The sequence below is a fragment of the Micromonas pusilla genome (assembly GCF_000151265.4).
Source record: "Micromonas pusilla CCMP1545 genomic scaffold MICPUCscaffold_1, whole genome shotgun sequence".
In the NCBI taxonomy this organism is placed as follows: domain Eukaryota; kingdom Viridiplantae; phylum Chlorophyta; class Mamiellophyceae; order Mamiellales; family Mamiellaceae; genus Micromonas; species Micromonas pusilla.
The window spans coordinates 828021-843603 of record NW_003315882.1 but is presented as its reverse complement, the minus strand read 5'-3'; the positions used below and the strand labels follow the sequence as shown (position 1 = coordinate 843603).

General features: G+C 63.1%; 7 protein-coding genes across 7 annotated transcripts; 5 read left to right on the top strand and 2 right to left on the bottom strand.

Annotated features, from left to right (window-relative positions):
- Nucleotides 1-162: 162 nt before the first annotated feature.
- On the top strand, nt 163-6866 carry MICPUCDRAFT_13144 (uncharacterized protein; the record flags this gene model as incomplete). Its single annotated transcript, XM_003055447.1, has 4 exons — nt 163-331; nt 577-4834; nt 4943-5900; nt 6285-6866. The coding sequence occupies 4 exons, from the start codon at nt 163-165 to the stop codon at nt 6864-6866; spliced, it is 5967 nt and encodes a 1988-aa protein (XP_003055493.1).
- A 71-nt stretch (nt 6867-6937) lies between these two features.
- GGPS1 (geranyl pyrophosphate synthase) lies at nt 6938-8127 on the bottom strand (the record flags this gene model as incomplete). Its single annotated transcript, XM_003054907.1, has 1 exon — nt 6938-8127. The coding sequence occupies one exon, from the start codon at nt 8125-8127 to the stop codon at nt 7096-7098; it is 1032 nt and encodes a 343-aa protein (XP_003054953.1). The 3' UTR covers nt 6938-7095.
- A 201-nt stretch (nt 8128-8328) lies between these two features.
- On the top strand, nt 8329-9264 carry MICPUCDRAFT_50195 (uncharacterized protein; the record flags this gene model as incomplete). The annotated part of the gene is made up of 1 exon (XM_003055446.1): nt 8329-9264. The coding sequence occupies one exon, from the start codon at nt 8329-8331 to the stop codon at nt 8572-8574; it is 246 nt and encodes an 81-aa protein (XP_003055492.1). The 3' UTR covers nt 8575-9264.
- Nucleotides 9265-9534: 270 nt separating this feature from the next.
- On the top strand, nt 9535-9840 carry MICPUCDRAFT_12799 (uncharacterized protein; the record flags this gene model as incomplete). Its single annotated transcript, XM_003055445.1, has 1 exon — nt 9535-9840. One exon carries the CDS (start codon nt 9535-9537, stop codon nt 9838-9840), a length of 306 nt encoding a protein of 101 aa, XP_003055491.1.
- Nucleotides 9841-10747: 907 nt separating this feature from the next.
- On the top strand, nt 10748-11419 carry MICPUCDRAFT_61343 (uncharacterized protein). The gene has a single exon (XM_003055444.1). It carries the CDS (start codon nt 10809-10811, stop codon nt 11229-11231), a length of 423 nt encoding a protein of 140 aa, XP_003055490.1. The 5' UTR covers nt 10748-10808; the 3' UTR covers nt 11232-11419.
- A 629-nt stretch (nt 11420-12048) lies between these two features.
- MICPUCDRAFT_45157 (uncharacterized protein) lies at nt 12049-13258 on the top strand (the record flags this gene model as incomplete). Its single annotated transcript, XM_003055443.1, has 2 exons — nt 12049-12807; nt 12910-13258. 2 exons carry the CDS (start codon nt 12049-12051, stop codon nt 13117-13119), a joined length of 969 nt encoding a protein of 322 aa, XP_003055489.1. The 3' UTR covers nt 13120-13258.
- Nucleotides 13259-13325: 67 nt separating this feature from the next.
- On the bottom strand, nt 13326-15146 carry MICPUCDRAFT_13233 (uncharacterized protein; the record flags this gene model as incomplete). The annotated part of the gene is made up of 1 exon (XM_003054906.1): nt 13326-15146. A coding segment is annotated over one exon (1821 nt), but the record flags the coding sequence as incomplete, so codon positions are not given.
- Nucleotides 15147-15583: the final 437 nt, after the last annotated feature.

Genomic DNA, 15583 nt, shown 5'->3' with positions numbered 1-15583 from the left:
CCCTTGTTTACTCGACGCGCGCGTGACCGCACCCCGAAGTCCGCCGCGCCAACATACACGTACTGTACACGGTACGTGTACACGTAGCGCGCCGTGCCGCCCAAATCGCAGCACTTACCCGTTTAAAAACTTCGGCCACGCTTCCCGTCTCGCCACTCCACCATGGCGGGCGACGACGAGGCCTCGAAGCTGGCCGCCGCGGAGAAGCAGCCGTGGGATGAACGGTTCAAGCATTCGTTCTGGAAAGCTCGCGTCGCCGCGTACTCCGAGGTCGTGAAGGAGGCGCGGACGGCGTCGAGCGTGGCCGCGTCCCCGTGCCTGAAAGCTTTCGGTACGCGAGATTCGCGACCTCGTGACTGGTCCTTCGCTCGCTTCTCGCCCCCCGCGTCTCGCGGTCGTCGCGAAGAGGTTCAACCGAGCGGCTCGACGCGGCGTAGCGGGCGACGACCCGACGTCGTCTAGCCCGGCGCGGCGTCAGGTCTCCGTGTCGCCGAGTCTCCGTCTGTCGATGGGGAAATCTCAAAATCTCGCGGAATCTGACAACAACGACCCCCGTCGCTCCCTCCTCTCCACCAGGCGAATGCGCGAAGAACGCCGCGGGCGATACGAACGCGAACGCGCTCGACAATGGCCTGGACGCCATCAACGCGTTCCTCGAAGTCGCGGACGAGGACTACGCGAGTAAACACGCGGCCGGGTTGATGGCGAACGTAGTCGCGAAAGGAATGAACGGGCGCCCGAAAACTGTCGAACGCGCGACGAATACCGCGCTGCTGCTGTGCGAGCTCGAAGCCTCCGACGTCGTCGTGGACGCGCTATTGAAGGGCACGACGAACAAGGTCCCGAAGCTCGCGCTCGCGGCGACGGACGCGATTCGCGCCGTCGTGTGCGAGTTTGGCACCCCTAAGGTGGTGAACCCGAAGCCGATCCTGAAGGGCATCGCGCCGCTGTTTGACTCCAAAGACGCGAAGATCCGAGGCGCGGCGAAAGACCTCACCGTCGAGCTCACGCGGTATCTCGGTCAAGGCGCGGTGCGAAGGGATCTCATCGACAAGATGCGCGGGACGATGCAAGCGGAGGTGAGCGCGATGATCGAACAGCAGTCCGAAGACGCGACCGGCGCCGCGCGACCGACGCGGTTCACGCGAAAAGAACAAGCCTCCGGCGCGTCGAGCGATCCGATGGACGTGGACGACGACGCGACCGCGGGCGGCGACGGCGCCGAGGAGGACGCGGCCGTGGTGCCGGACTCGTACGAGTACTCGGACCCGGAGACGATTCTCGACAAGCTCGAGAAGGCGCCCGAGAATAAGGAGCAGCCGAGGTTCTGGGAAGCGATTGTCAGCGCGAAGTGGAAGGAACGCCTGGGCGCGTTGACGCAGCTGAGAGAGGTTTCAGACGTCCCGCGAATCGCCGCGGGGGACTACGGCAATCTCGCGAGGGCGCTGAAGAAGGTCATCACGAAGGATGCGAACATCGCGTGCGTCGGCGAAGCCGCGGCGGCGGCGGGGGTCATCGCGCGCGGCGCGAGGAGAGAGTTTAGAAGCGAGGCGAAGCTGCTGCTGCCCGGGATGCTCGATAAGCTCAAAGACAAGAACACGACGGTGATTCAGAAGATCCAGGACGCGCTGATGGAGTTTGCGAATCACTGCGTCTCGCTCGCGGACGTCGCGGACGACGTCGTCGTCGCGTTGGGTCACAAAGTTCCGAAAGTCGCGGAGCAGACGCTGCGTTTCGTCGCCGCCGCGGTTCGCGAATGCAAAGGAGGCAGGGCTGCGATAACGCCGCTGCACAAGGCGATGCTCCCCTCGATCGTCAATTGCGCGGACGCGGGGAACGTGGACGTGAGGACGACCGCGGTGGAGGCGATCGCCGCGATCGCGGTCGCGTCCGGCGGATTCAGGCAAGTCGCGAAGCACGTCGACACCTTGGACGACGCGAAGAAAACGAAAGTCGAGGAGCTGTGCTCCGGCGGCGGCGGCGGGTGCGGCGAGGGAACCCTGCGCGGTCGCGACCCGAACGTCGGGAGCACGAAGACCGTGGCCGCGGCGTCGAAGCCGCCCAACGTGGTGCGGTCGAGCGTCACCGGCGCGTTGATTCGCCCTGGAACCGCGGGTCCGTTCAGGCCGGGGAAGTCCGCGTTAAAACGGCCGTCCACGGCCGCGCCGGGTGTAAGTTCGAAGCCGAGCTCTTCGAAGCCGTCAAACTCCGCCGGGTTTTCCTCCGAGGCGGACGCAGAAGTCACCGAAGGGCCCGCGGCGTCGAAGGAGGAGCTCGTGGAGAGGATGACGACGCTCTACGGCGCCGGGACCGTGGACGAGCTTCAGTCTGGGGACTGGAAGAAACGCCTCAGCGGGATGACCGCGGTGCTGGACGCCGTGAACGCGATGTCTCCCTCGGACGCGACGAGCGCCTCGGAGACGACCGTCCGAGGCGTCGCGATGTTCCCCGGGTTCGACGACAAGAACTTTCAGGTCTTGTCCAAGGTGTTTGAAGTTTTCAACGCGCTCGCGACGAATTCCGAGACGTGTACGAAACGCGACGGCGCGCAAGCGATCGCGGGCCTGGCCGAGAAGATCGCGGACGTGAAGCTTCGCAAGCCCGCGTCTGACGCACTGACCGCGCTCGCGGAGGCTTTAGGCCCGAAATTCGTGATGGCGCAGCTTCACAAGAGGACGGCGGGACACAAGAACCCGAAGGTCACCGCGGAGGCGCTCTCCTGGTGCGTCGCCGTCGTAAATGAGTTTAGCGCGTCCGTCGTCGACGTCGCGTTCACGATCAAGTGGTGCAAGGAATGCCTCGGGATGCCAAACCCGTTGTGTAAGTCAAGCGCGGGGAAGGTACTCGGCGCGTTGCACGGGTTCTTAGGGCCGGGGTTGACGAACTTCCTCGCCGACCTCAAGGACGCGCAGTTGAAGTCGTTGGAAGCGGAGTTTGCCAGGAACCCGTTCACGGGCGAGGTACCCGCGGTGAAGGTGACGCGCAAAGTCAAAGGCGCACCCGAGGGTGGCGGCGACGCCGTCGATCTCACTTCCGACGGCGGGCTCCCTCGCACGGACATCTCGAGTAAGATCACGGAGAAGCTCGTCAAGCAAATGTCCGACCCGAGCTGGAAAGTTCGCGCCGCGGCGGTGGAAGCGGTCGGCGGGATACTCACGGAGGCGAACAAAAGGATCGGACCGAACACGGGCGAGCTCATGCCCGCGATCGCGAAACGCTTCGGAGATAGCAACCGAAACATCGCGACGAACGCTCTGAAACTGTGCGGCGACGTCGCGGAAGCGATGGGTCCGTCTGTAGGCGAGCGACGATACGGCCACGGCCTCGTCAACGACATCACAAAACAGTTCGGAGATAGCAAATCCTCGGTCCGAACCGCGGCAGCCGGGGCGCTGGATTCATGGGCGTCCGCCGCGGGTTTGAACAAGACCTTGCCGTACGTCGCCACCACGATGCTGGACGCGTCGGGGAAGATGAGCGGCGACGGTAAATCGGACGCGTTGGTCTGGTCGTTGAACGCCCTCGCCGCGGACGCGGGGAACGACGTCGACCTTAGCTCCGTCGTCGTGCTCGCTTCCGTGGGTCTCGGCGATAAAGCCACGGCAGCGCGCACGGCGGGTGGGAAGCTTCTGGACGAGGTTATCAGGCGCGTCGGGTCGAAGGAAACGTCGGCGCTCTGCAAGCTCTCGGACGCTCCCGGGGCGTTGAAGAAAGCGGTCGTCGCGCACGTGGAAAAGGGTGGCATCGTCGTAGGCTCTTCCGCTCCGAGCTCGCGGAACCCGTCGCTGAACCCGTCGCCGTCGGTGTCCCCGATTAAATCGGCGCCGACGCGTCCGACGACGGCTCGAGGCGGCGCCGTGCGCGCGTCGAAGGGAGCCGCCGGCGCGGCCCCGCCGGCGGCTGTCGCGTCCGCGTCGGGTGCCGCGCTTGCGCCGAACGAAGAGAAAGAGTCCAGGATAAAGAAACTGCCGAAGAAACCGGTCAAATTTGAAGTTCTTCGGGACGAGCAGTTGGCGTTCGCGGAGGGCGAGCTCAAGGTGGCGATGGCGCCGTACGTCCGCGAAGACGTCCGAGCGCTTCTCTTCAAAGCGGACTTTAAAGCGCACATCAAAGCGCTCGAGCACCTCGACGGCGCGCTCGCGGAGGCTCCCGAGAATGTGTTCGGGAACCTCGACCTGATACTTCGCTGGATCGTCCTCCGAGTATCCGAGCAAGCGCCGAACACGCAGTCGTTGCTTCGCGTCCTCGATTTCACCGCCGCGGTCCTGGGCGTCGTCAAGGCGCAGGGTAGCCGCTTGAGCGAGCAAGAAGCCGCGCTTTTCCTGCCCGCGCTCGTGGACAAGTGCGGTCACTCCATGGACGCGGTTCGCGGGAAGTTCCGCATCATCCTCAGGCTCATACCCGGGTTGTTCCCCGCGTCGCGCTTGGTCGGGTACCTCGTCCGCGGCTTGGACTCGAAGAACACGAAGACGCGGTTGGAGGTTTTAGACGTCATCGAGTCCCTTCTCGAGCGTCACGGCGCCGACGTCGTGGAGAGAGGGGGAAACAAGGCGCTCGCGGAGGTCGCGAAGCTCGCGGACGCGCGAGACATGTCCATGAGGACCGCGGCGTTGAAGTGCCTCGTTACCGCGTACAAGACGAGCGGGGCCGTCGTGTGGAAGCACGTCGGACGATTAGGCGATCTCGCGCAGCAGTCGCTCGAGGACAAATTCGCGCGCGCGGAGAAGGAGATGGCCGCGAAGAACGAAGGAAAACCCGGGGCTTGGATGAAGGACGGCGTCTTAGCCGGGGGTTCGACCGCGGCCACGCCCGGCACGGGAGTCAAGAAGACCGCGTCGAGGTCGAACGGCACCCCTGGTCGGCCGAGCACGCCGCGCTCGCCGATCGCGGCGATCGCTTCGACGTTGATGCGGCCCGTGCACGCCGCCGCCGGGGTCGTGAGCGCGGTGCTCCCGGGTCGTCGGACGCCGAAGCGTGAAGCGCCTCCCTCGCCGTCGCGGGACGACGTCGAGACGCTGCCGATGGAGGTCAGACTCGCGGGGTGGAAGCGGTCGCTCAACTCCGTCGCGAGTGTCAGCGACGCGGTCGCGGTCGAGGGGATGAAATCTCTGTGCCACGAAATCATGGGCGCGGTTTCGGATCAGGAGATGTTACAAGCGATGGCGCCGGACGTGGACGGCCTCGTCGGCGTCGTCGCGGAGAGGGTCTCGACCATTTTCGAGTCCGCAGCTGTTGCGCCGGGACCTTCGACGACGCGCGCGTGCAAGTACGTGCTCAACACGCTCATGCAGGTGTATCAGGAACCCGCTCTGGCGGGGGCGGTCGGCGAGGCGAGCGAGAAAGTTACGATAGCCGCGCTTCTCGAGCGACTGCTCGACCAGTCGGTCGGGAAGATGGACGAAGGTCCGCAGCTCGTGAAGGCGCTGAACGTCCTCATGCTCAAGGTGCTCGAGCACTGCCCGCGGACGTCGTCGTTCAGGGCGCTCATCCAGCTTTTAGCGCGCGCCCCTGAGTCCGTCGCGGAGGACGAAAGCGCGTTGACGAAATTCAACGACCTCGTCGTGAAGTGCCTCATTAAGCTCACGAAGGCTCTCGCGGCGACGCTGAGATCGGTGGACGTGTCCGCGCTTCTTCTCGAGGTGCACGACTTTTTCGACTCCCTCGGGGTGGACGAGATCCGGCGACGAGGCCAGGCGGACGACAAGCCGCTCAGGATGGTGAAGACGATTCTTCACGAGGTCACGAAGCTGCTCGGACACGACGTTCACGACTGCCTCGATTCGTGCCCGCCGCGGTCCACGGAGCCTGTGCCCATCATCTACGCATACATCGACCTGAACTTGCAGTCTATGCCCAACGCCCCGGGGATTCCGCGCGAGCCAGAACCGGAGCCGAAGCCGGTCGATGCCGAGGACGAGGCGGAACCCGAACCCGAGCCTGAAGCCGTCGAGGCTGAGGACGAGGCGGAACCCGAACCCGAGCCTGAAGCCGTCGAGGCGGAACACCCGGAGACACCGGCGCCGCCGTCGCCTCCTCCCGCGAAGTCCGCGACCCCCAAGGTGCGAACGATCGAGCCCGCGACGGAGCCCGCGACGCCAGCAGCGGACGAAGCGACCGTCACGACGCCTCCGAAAGAGTCCCCGGCGCCCGCGAAGACGTCCCCTCCCGAGGCGACGACGGCGCAGCCGACCACGCCCGGTGGATCCGCGGTAAAGCGAACGACGACGCGTCCTTCCACCCCGGGCACCGGCGCGCGCACGCCCGTCGGCGACGGCGACGTCGAGATGATGGACGTGGACATCCGCCCGGCGACGCCCGTCTCCGCGGATTTGAAGACGACGCTCGCGGGCATCTTCAAAAAGATTGGCGAGAAGGAGAGCACGGCGAAAGGGTTAGAGGAGCTGTTCGACTTTTGCAACGCGCACGCGGAAGTGGACATCTCGCCGCACCTCGCGCGGACGTCTGCCGCGTTCCAGACATACATCAAGCGCGGCTTGGCGAAGGTTGAAGCCGCCCGCGCTCGGGCGGCGTCCGCGACGACCCCCGGGGCGAGCACGATCGAGCCGTCGCCGATGCCGACGATGGAGAAGAGCGCGACGGAGGTGTACCGCGAGCGACTCGCGAGGATGCAGTCGGCGGCGAAGTCGTCGACGGCGGCGGCGACGAGCGCCGGCGCGACTGGGACGAGCGGCGCCGGGTTGAGCACACTCAGGGAGAGAATGAACAGGATCGCCGCGAAAGCCGCGGGGGATGTCTCGTCCCCGAGGAGCGGAGGGTCGACCGCGAACGCGCAGTTCGAAAATGATATCAAGGCGCGCATGAGTCGGATCCAGGCCGAGGCGGTTCGTAGGTCGAGCACGGATTGATGACTGACGCGAGTTTGAAGACGAGAGAACGAGCACAAAGCAAAACCACGACAACGTGAAACGACACGAACGAAACGACCAATTATTTCAAATCAAAACACCGAAGCGGCGCGTCCATCCCCTCGAGTCTATCGCTAATGACCTCCGATGAACCGTCGCGTCCACTGATTCGTTCGACCCTCCCCGTCGTCGCTCCGCCCGAGCGTTACCCCCACCACCAAAAGATTTTTTAGTTTTGGCGATTCTTAATGAAATCCGCCAAGCCTAGCAACGGTGCCGCGAGCTTCGGATCGTAGTCACGGAGAAGCTCCTTCGCCTCGGTGATGAGATCGTCCGCGATCTTTTTCGACTCCTCCAAGCCGACGAGAGACGGGTACGTCGCCTTGCCAACCGCCTCGTCTTTGCCCGCCGTCTTTCCGAGCTGCTCGGACGTCTGCGTGCAATCCAAAATGTCGTCCACAACCTGGAACGCGAGCCCGATGAGCTGTGCGTACTTCCCCAAACGCTCGACATCCTCCTCCTTCGCCCCAGCCAAGATCGCGCCCGAGGTGACGGACACCTCGAGGAGCGCGCCGGTTTTGTGCGCGTGAATGTACTTCAGCGTCTCCAACGTCACCTCGTCCGCGTCCGCGCCTTCGGACATGATATCCACCACCTGGCCGCCCACTAAGCCTTCGCTGCCGACGCACTTCCCGACGTCGACGAGAACGCGAAGGGTTCGTTCCGCGGGAACGCTCTTCGGGGTCTCCCGACCGATGTACTCGAACGCGTGGGACAGCAACGCGTCCCCGGCCAAGATGGCCATCTCTTCGCCGTACACCTTGTGGTTCGTAGGTTTCCCTCTTCTGAAGTCGTCGTTGTCCATCGACGGGAGGTCGTCGTGGATAAGAGACATCGTGTGTATCATTTCGAGCGCGCACGCGGTCGGCATCGCGACCTCCATCGTGCCTCCCATGAGCTCGCACGCGGCGATGCACAGGCAGGGTCGGATGCGCTTCCCTCCCGCGAGGAGGCTGTATCGCATGGACTCGTGAAGGCGCTCGGGGTACATCTCCGGAACGGAGTCGGACAGCGCCTGCTCGATCGCCTTGTTCTTGTCCGCGATGTAGTTTCCGAAATCCAACTCGCTCGCCTCAACCGCAGCCGCTGGCGCGGCCGCCGCTCGAAGATGCTGCGTCTTTTGCCTCAAGTTGTTCACCTTTTTTTGTCTGGGGTTTAGACGCGCGATGATGGCCCCGGGGGCGCATAAGATCGCCTGCATCTTCGGTCTCGAGCTGGAGGGATACTCAAGCCGAAAGAACGAAGAGGGCGAAGAACTGCGAGGACCCGCGCCTTTAAGGCGAGAGGCGCAAATGCCAAGGATGGGTTTCGAGGCTGAGTAGATAAAATACCCCGAACCCTCTTTTTTTTTTTTGCACGGGCAGGATTCATCTTCTCCCGGTCATCTGATTGGCTGTTGAACATGCACCGCATTTCTTCGCAGATCTTCGCGGGCGCACAGTGCAATGTGGTCAGAGTACACGTACACACGTACTGTACACGTCAAACGTACACAAAACGTTGGGAAAAGGGGCGGCACGTTGCTCATCTGTACGGCCCAAACCGAAAGGAGTACCTTGCTCTGATAGAGGAGTTCATGCGGCCGTCGAGGATGTCATGCGGTCTTGAGTTCTACCTCGGCGAGTTTTCTGATGTCGTGTTCACGTGAGACGACGCGGGAGAGGCGCGCGCGGTACACGCAGCGGAAGCAAAAACGAGGAAAAAACGAGGCGAGATCTCGCATCGCCCGGCCGTCCCGTCCTCCGCCGCGGAGATGGCGTCGGTACGCGAGGAGGACAGCATCGTCGTCGCGGAGTTCCGCAAGCGCGTCGTCACGTACGAGGTCATCCCCGCGTTCGTGCGCCTAGGCAAGGGGGCGGTCGACTTCAACACCGCGGCGGAGATCTTCAACCGGTGGGTCTTCACGCTGAGCGCGAAGCAGTGCGCCGCGGTGGAGGACGAAGCCGAGCCGACGTTGACGATCACGGTCGGCGACCGAGGGCGGGCGAACGCGGACGCCGCGCGCGGGGCCGGGCCCACCACGACGGACGGAGCGGACGCGGTCACGCGCATGGCGAAGTGGACCGAGCGCAGCGCGTTGTTCGCGCAAGACGTGGACCCACTCATCCCGTGCTCGCTTCAGTCGATGTCCGAGTTCATGTCGCGACAGGTTCTGAACCACCCGGGGGTGAACAAAGAAGTCCTCGAGCGGCTCGCGAGCTCGGAAAACCTCCACGTGAAGGACATGTTCGACCTCTGGGTCGCGGAGTGCAAGAAAGTCGCGACGCAAGTCGCCAGCGAGGCCGCGCGGCCGGAGTGTTCGCTCCCCGCCGGGTGGACTGACGACGCCCTCGGCGTCTTCGAGACGCCCGAGGACGCGCACGGGATCGTGCACTTGAAGCTGCGCGACTGGTCCCGCGGCGGCGGCGGCGGGGGGGCGGGGGATCGGCACCGAACGATCGCGTCCGTGCGGGGAACGAAGCTCGCGAACCTGAAGAGATCGTACGAGCGCGTCGGGCACGCGCGCGAGGAGGAAGGCGTCGCGCTGCACCGCGCTCGCGTGCTCACTCGCGTCGCCGTCATGCTGTTACGATACGAAGCGCTCGTTCAGGCGAAAATCTGCTGCGGGATGCAAGGCGCGATCCCTCCCGCGGTCGCGGAGGCTCTCAGCGACAACTTCGGGGCCTCGCACGAGTGCTTCGCGAGCCCGTTGAATCACCACTATCAGGACTACTTCAGCGCGTTTCCAGACACCGATCGCTGGTTCGGCTCGCACGGCAGCTTCTTCGAGTCGTACCCGAAAGAGGGGTCGTTCGAGTGCAACCCGCCTTTCGCGGGTTTGACCGCGCAGCAGATCGGGAACCACATCGACCGCCTCCTTCGATCGACGGATCGCCCGCTGTCGTTCACCGTTTTCGTCCCGAAGCAGACGTAAGAGGTTTATTACGTGATGAACGCGAGAGGCAAAGGGCCGGGCGCTGAGGCAGTGGACATGTCACGCTGGCACACGCACACGATGCAACTGGACGTGAAGTCGCACTGGTACATCAGCGGGGACAACCACACGATGCGTCTGAACGACGAGCGCGCTTGTTGGGACAGCACGATAGATACTTTCGTTCTGTGGTGGCAGAACGAGGCGGGACGGCAGCGGTGGCCGGTGACGAAGAAGGGAATCGAGGAGTTACGGTTCGCGTTCATGAACAAGCCGAGGGGCGTCATCGAGACCGCGGGGGCGTCCGGGTCGGTCGCGCAGAAAGCGGCCGCGGCCGCGGAGGGGATTTCGTTCGGAACAGCCGCGCGCGTGGGCGCGGGCGCGGGCGCGGGCGCGGGCGCGGCGGCGGCGCAGAAGCGTTCGCGGCGGCGCCACGAGGAGAAGAGCGCGGAGGAGGAAGAGAGGGAGAAGCAGGCGGCGCTTCAGCGGATGCAAGAGCGGGCCGCGCGGAAGGATGCGGAATTCAGGAGAGCGCAGGAAGAGAAGCGGGATCGGGCCGCGCGAAAGGAGTCGGAGTACAACAGGAGAGCGCGGGAAGAGAGCCCGCCGCCGCCGCGTCGGCGCGGCGGCGACCTGCCCGAGTTTAGGAGTCCGCAGGATCGGTCGTCCCGTGCGATCCTTCGCGAGCGGACGAAGAGTCTGAGTCCGTTGCCGAAGGATAATCAGAACGAGACGACGAAGGACGTCGTCGTCGACGAGGGCCCGCCGCCCGTAGTAGAGGCGCCTCCCGAGCCCGGTGACGTCGACAGCGACAGCGACGACCCGGAGTTTCCTCCGGGGTTCGAGCCAAAGGCGGCGGTCGAGAGTGGAGTAGGACCTTTAGATCCGAGGCGCAGACCGAAGAAGGGATGACGAATTGATGACGTAGAGTTACACCGCTAAGAGATATCGCACCACCCTTAGTACCGATGCTTCTGCTTCAGTTTCTCGTTAAAGTCCTCCGCGTAACTGTATACTGCGACAGTGGGAACGACGAACCACACCGCGGCGTCCACCGCGTCTTTCGCCTTCTTCGTTATCATGCTTCCGAAGTCATTGAACAAGCCGCCGAGCACACCCTACGGTTTCAAGAAGAGCGAAATGAAAACGGCGTCAGCGACTTCTTCGCGTTGATGATTGATGGTAGTACTAGAGCACGTTTCGTGGATCAGAGTCCGCCGCGCGAGCCCTATTTTTGTGGTCTCCACACACACGCGATCGAAAGGTCGCGACGCGATCGGGGGCGGGAAAACGCGACACCTCGCGCGGGAGTTCGTTCGACGGTTGCATCCGAACGTCAAGAACGCCGAAAAGGCTTGATCGCGCGCGCGCGGGAGCGCGCGAACGCCTGATCGGCGGTCGCTTCCCCCGACGCCCGTGGATTTGGCCGTTCGAAGAAAGCGGCGGGGATGAGTGGAAATTCGGCGACGCGCGCGCACCGTTCTCATCGGCGAGACCGTGTACACCACCTCCGAGAGCTTGACCGCAGCCTTGCCCATCTTTCACGACGCGTTCGTCTTCTACACGCGACACGCGGCGCGAGGTGGAAGTGATCTAGGGGGGGGGTTCCACTTCAGGGTTTCATTTCAAGCTCCTGCTTGTCTGATAAAAATCCGCCGATCACCGCCAATCACTGGTAGACTGGGTGGACCGAACTTGAAAGCTCAGACCCTCACTTCTTGAGTTAAAAGTGGCGCCGGCGCCGGTCGACAGGAATTCCCGCCGAGACTACTCCGTAATTGATCACGTCACCTTTCCGTCACGCGGAGGACGCGAACGCAGTGCCCGCGGCGCGCACGGAAACCTCGTGAGATCTGCCCCCCACGTAAAAAACACCCACCTCCGCGCGATCCAAACTCGCACACAGCGCCGAACCGAGACCACCCGCGCGTGGAAACCCGAGCGAGCGAGCAGGTCTCTCGTCGAATCGAGAAAATGACGTCGTCGCCCACGCGTGACGGGGGCGAGATCGACGTCGTCGGCGCGTTGCCGCACACGTTGCGCGCGAACGGCGACGTGTCCGAGGAGCTCAAGGTGCTCGCGGACACCCTCGATGACGACGTCCGATCCCCCCTAGACAACAACGATCTCGAGTCGAACGGATCGAGTTCCTCGCAGCGCTCTTCCCCGGGGCGCCGCCGCGCGTGGAACCGCGACGACGACGAGCCGATGCTCCAGGACAACGAAGATCGCTTTAGCTTATTCCCGGTCAAACACGTCGAGGTGTGGAAGATGTACAAGCAAGCGGTGGCGAGCTTCTGGAACGCGGAGGAGATCGATCTCTCCACGGATCTCCGCGACTGGGGCAATTTGACGGAAAGCGAGCAGCACTTCATCTCTCACGTGCTCGCGTTTTTCGCCGCGTCCGACGGGATCGTCCTCGAGAACCTCGGGCTGCGATTCCTGAAGGACGTGCAGATGCCGGAGGCGAGAGCCTTTTACGGCTTCCAGCTCGCGATGGAGAACATTCACTCCGAGACGTACGGGTTGCTCCTGGAGACGTACATCAAGGACTCCGTGCAGCGAAAGCATTTGATGCGCGCGATTCATACCGTGCCGACGGTCGGGAGGAAAGCGCAGTGGGCGCTGCGATGGATTCAGAGCTCCGAGTGCTTCGCCGAGCGTCTGATCGCGTTCGCGTGCGTCGAAGGCATCTTCTTCAGCGGGTCCTTCTGCGCGATCTTCTGGCTGAAGAAGCGAGGGTTGATGCGCGGGCTCACGTTTAGCAACGAGCTCATCTCCCGGGACGAGGGATTACACTGCGACTTCGCGTGCTTGCTGTACAGCATGCTGAAGCACCCGCTCGAACCGGAGCGCCTGCAGGAGATCGTCAAGGACGCGGTCGAGATCGAGAAGGAGTTCGTGTGCGATGCGCTGTCCTGTGCGCTCGTCGGAATGAACGCGGACTTGATGTCAGAGTACATTGAGGTGCGTTCCGGACGTTTTTCCTGCACCCACCGCTCGGTTTTAACATTTGATCGCTCCCCCTTTCAACTGACCGGTGAACTGTTTTTGTATGTAATGGCTCAGTTCGTCGCGGATCGCCTATTGGTGCAGCTCGGGGTGGACAAGGTGTGGAACACCCCAAATCCGTTCGACTGGATGGAAAGCATCTCTTTACAAGGAAAGACGAACTTCTTCGAGAGGCGCGTCGGGGAGTACCAGCGGAATGGAGTGATGGCTAAACAAGAGGACGCAAGCTTCCAGAACTTCCATTTCACCACAGAGGTCGATTTCTGACTGATTTCTGACGGTGAGACAGTTCGTGAAGGCCTCGGAGCTGACGGCGACGGACATTCAGTGAACACTACTGTAAAACGAACCAACGAATAGCGACGTTTCGGAAGAATATCGTTTGTTTACGAAACGAAACTAGTAAGCAGCACAGAGCACGCGCGCGCTCTTTTTGTTTCACCCCCCCAGTCACACCACCCCTTTTGGTTCACTCACGCCGCCCCCGAAAACGCCGCCTCCTTCTTCGTGAGCTTCGAAAGCTTCATCGACGCCGCCGCAGCCTGAAGCATCGCGACGCCGCTGACACCAAACGCTCCCTTCGCCTGAACCAAAAGCCCGCTGACGTAGAGCACGACGCCGATGTTCACCGCGCAGCACGCGACCATCGCCTTGAGCATGAGGTCCTGCATCACCGCGACGCGCTCCAACGCGCGTTCAGCCTCGAGCGCGCGCACGCGAATCTTGAGCTTACCGCGCTCGATGTCGCGAACGATTTCCGCGATCTCCTCGATCGCGTCCGGCCCCTTGAAGAGGTTGATGATCGCCTTGTTGTTCTTATCGAAGCGGCGCTGGAAGTCGCGCTGCCTCGCGACGACTTGCGGCGGCAGGGACGACGGGTTCTCTTCGATGAGCAGGTTCCGCGCGTACGGCGCGGAGATTTCGCCGATGTCGAACTTCTTGTTCAAGCCCTTGCCGATGCCGTCGAGGACGGAGAAGGCGCGGACGACGAACGTGAGCTCCGCGGGGAACCGAAACGGCTGGTCCTTCGAAACGACGAGGAGGTCCTCGCCGATGTTGCTCAAGATTTGCTTGCGCCTCGCCTTTTTCTCCTCCTTCGTGCGCTGCGGCTTAAACTCAGCCTCGTACTCCTCCTTGTTCTGCGACCTCTGTGTCTCCTGCGTTTCCACGCGGTTGTCGAAGCTCCCGAGGAAGAAGTCCGCGGTGCGCTTGACCGCGGTGAGATCACCCCCAGTCTCTACTAAAACCCCCATCTTGGAGAGCGCCTTCACCGCGTTGTCCGAGTTCTTCTCGAACACGGCGTAGAACAAGTCGAGGAACCCGCCTTTGACCTCGGGGGGGATGCGGCCCATCATGCCGTAGTCGTACACCACGAGTCGTCCGAGGCCCTCCGGGTCACCACGGTCCACGGCGACGTTCCCCGGGTGAGGATCCGCGTGGAAGAAGCCAAAGCGCAATACCTGCTGCAGGTAGGCCTCGACGGCCAAACGCGCCATGCGATCGGGGTCGACGCCCATCTTTTTAATCCCCTCCAGGTCGTTGATCTTCACCGCGGGAGAGTACTCCATGCACAACGTCCTCTGCGCGGTGTAGTCCCAGTAAATCTTCGGGATCTTGATCCAGTCCGTGCCCGCGAATTGCGCGGCGAACTCGGTCGCGTTTTTCGCCTCGTTTTTGTAGTCGACCTCGTCGTACAACACGCGCGCGGTTTCGTCGAAGATCGCGACCCAGTCACGCGCAGCTCCGTCCGTCTTCGGGTCGACCTTCTGCAGCCACTGCGCGATCACGCGAAGGTTCTTGAGATCGATGTCGAAAATCTCCTTCAGCCCAGGGCGTTGAATCTTCACGATGACTTGCTCACCTGTCTTCTTGAGCTTCGCGAGGTGCACCTGCCCGAGCGACGCCGCGGCGAGGGCTTCGTCTTGGAAGTCGTCGTACACTTCCTCGACCGGCTTGCCGAGCTCTTCTTGAAGAATTTGCTTCGCCATCTCCGTGGAGAACGGCGGGACGCGATCTTGGAGCTTCTCGAGCTCTTTGATGAACGGCTTGCTCAGCACGTCCACGCGCGTGGAGAACTGCTGTCCGATCTTGATGAACGTCGGGCCGAGTCGGAGGAGGCCGAGTCGAAGCCACTTCGCGAGCTCCTCCGTGCGCTTGAGCTTCTTCTCCTCGGAGAACCCGCCTTTGTAGGTGAATTTCAGGTTCAACGCGACGCGACGGAACACGAACGCGAAGACGAAGGACCAGATCTCGAGCGTTCGCACGAACGTCCCGACGGACTTCAGCCGGTCGAAGTTCAAGGGCGGCTCGGAGACGGCGACCTTCTCCGCGGTATCCGCTTTCTTCTCCTCCGCTTTCGCGGCGGGGGTTTTCTCCACCGTCTTGACGACGGAGCCTGCGACCGCGGACGGGGGAGTCGACGCCTCCGCGGAGGAGGACGCCTGCTCGGCGACGGCGACGGACGCGGAAGCTGAAGACGACGGCGCGTCGGCTCCTGCGTCGTCCAGAAGCGCTCCCTCGAGCGCGGAGATGACCTCGGTCTTGCACTCCTCGTCCGCGAGGCAGCTCTCGATCTCTACCGTGGTGTTGTCCTCCTTCTTGTTGTCCTTGGTGATGACATCGCGCGCGCGGATGGACGAAGACCTGCCCACGCGCGGGCTCAGGAAAGCGAATTGCTTCGATCGCGTGACCACGCGCACGGCGCGCGAGGACGACGACGGCGACGCCGAGG

Excerpts from the sequence above, each read along its gene's own strand:
- MICPUCDRAFT_61343 (XM_003055444.1), top strand. The coding sequence starts at position 10,809 with ATGCTTCTGCTTCAGTTTCTCGTTAAAGTCCTCCGCGTAACTGTATAC.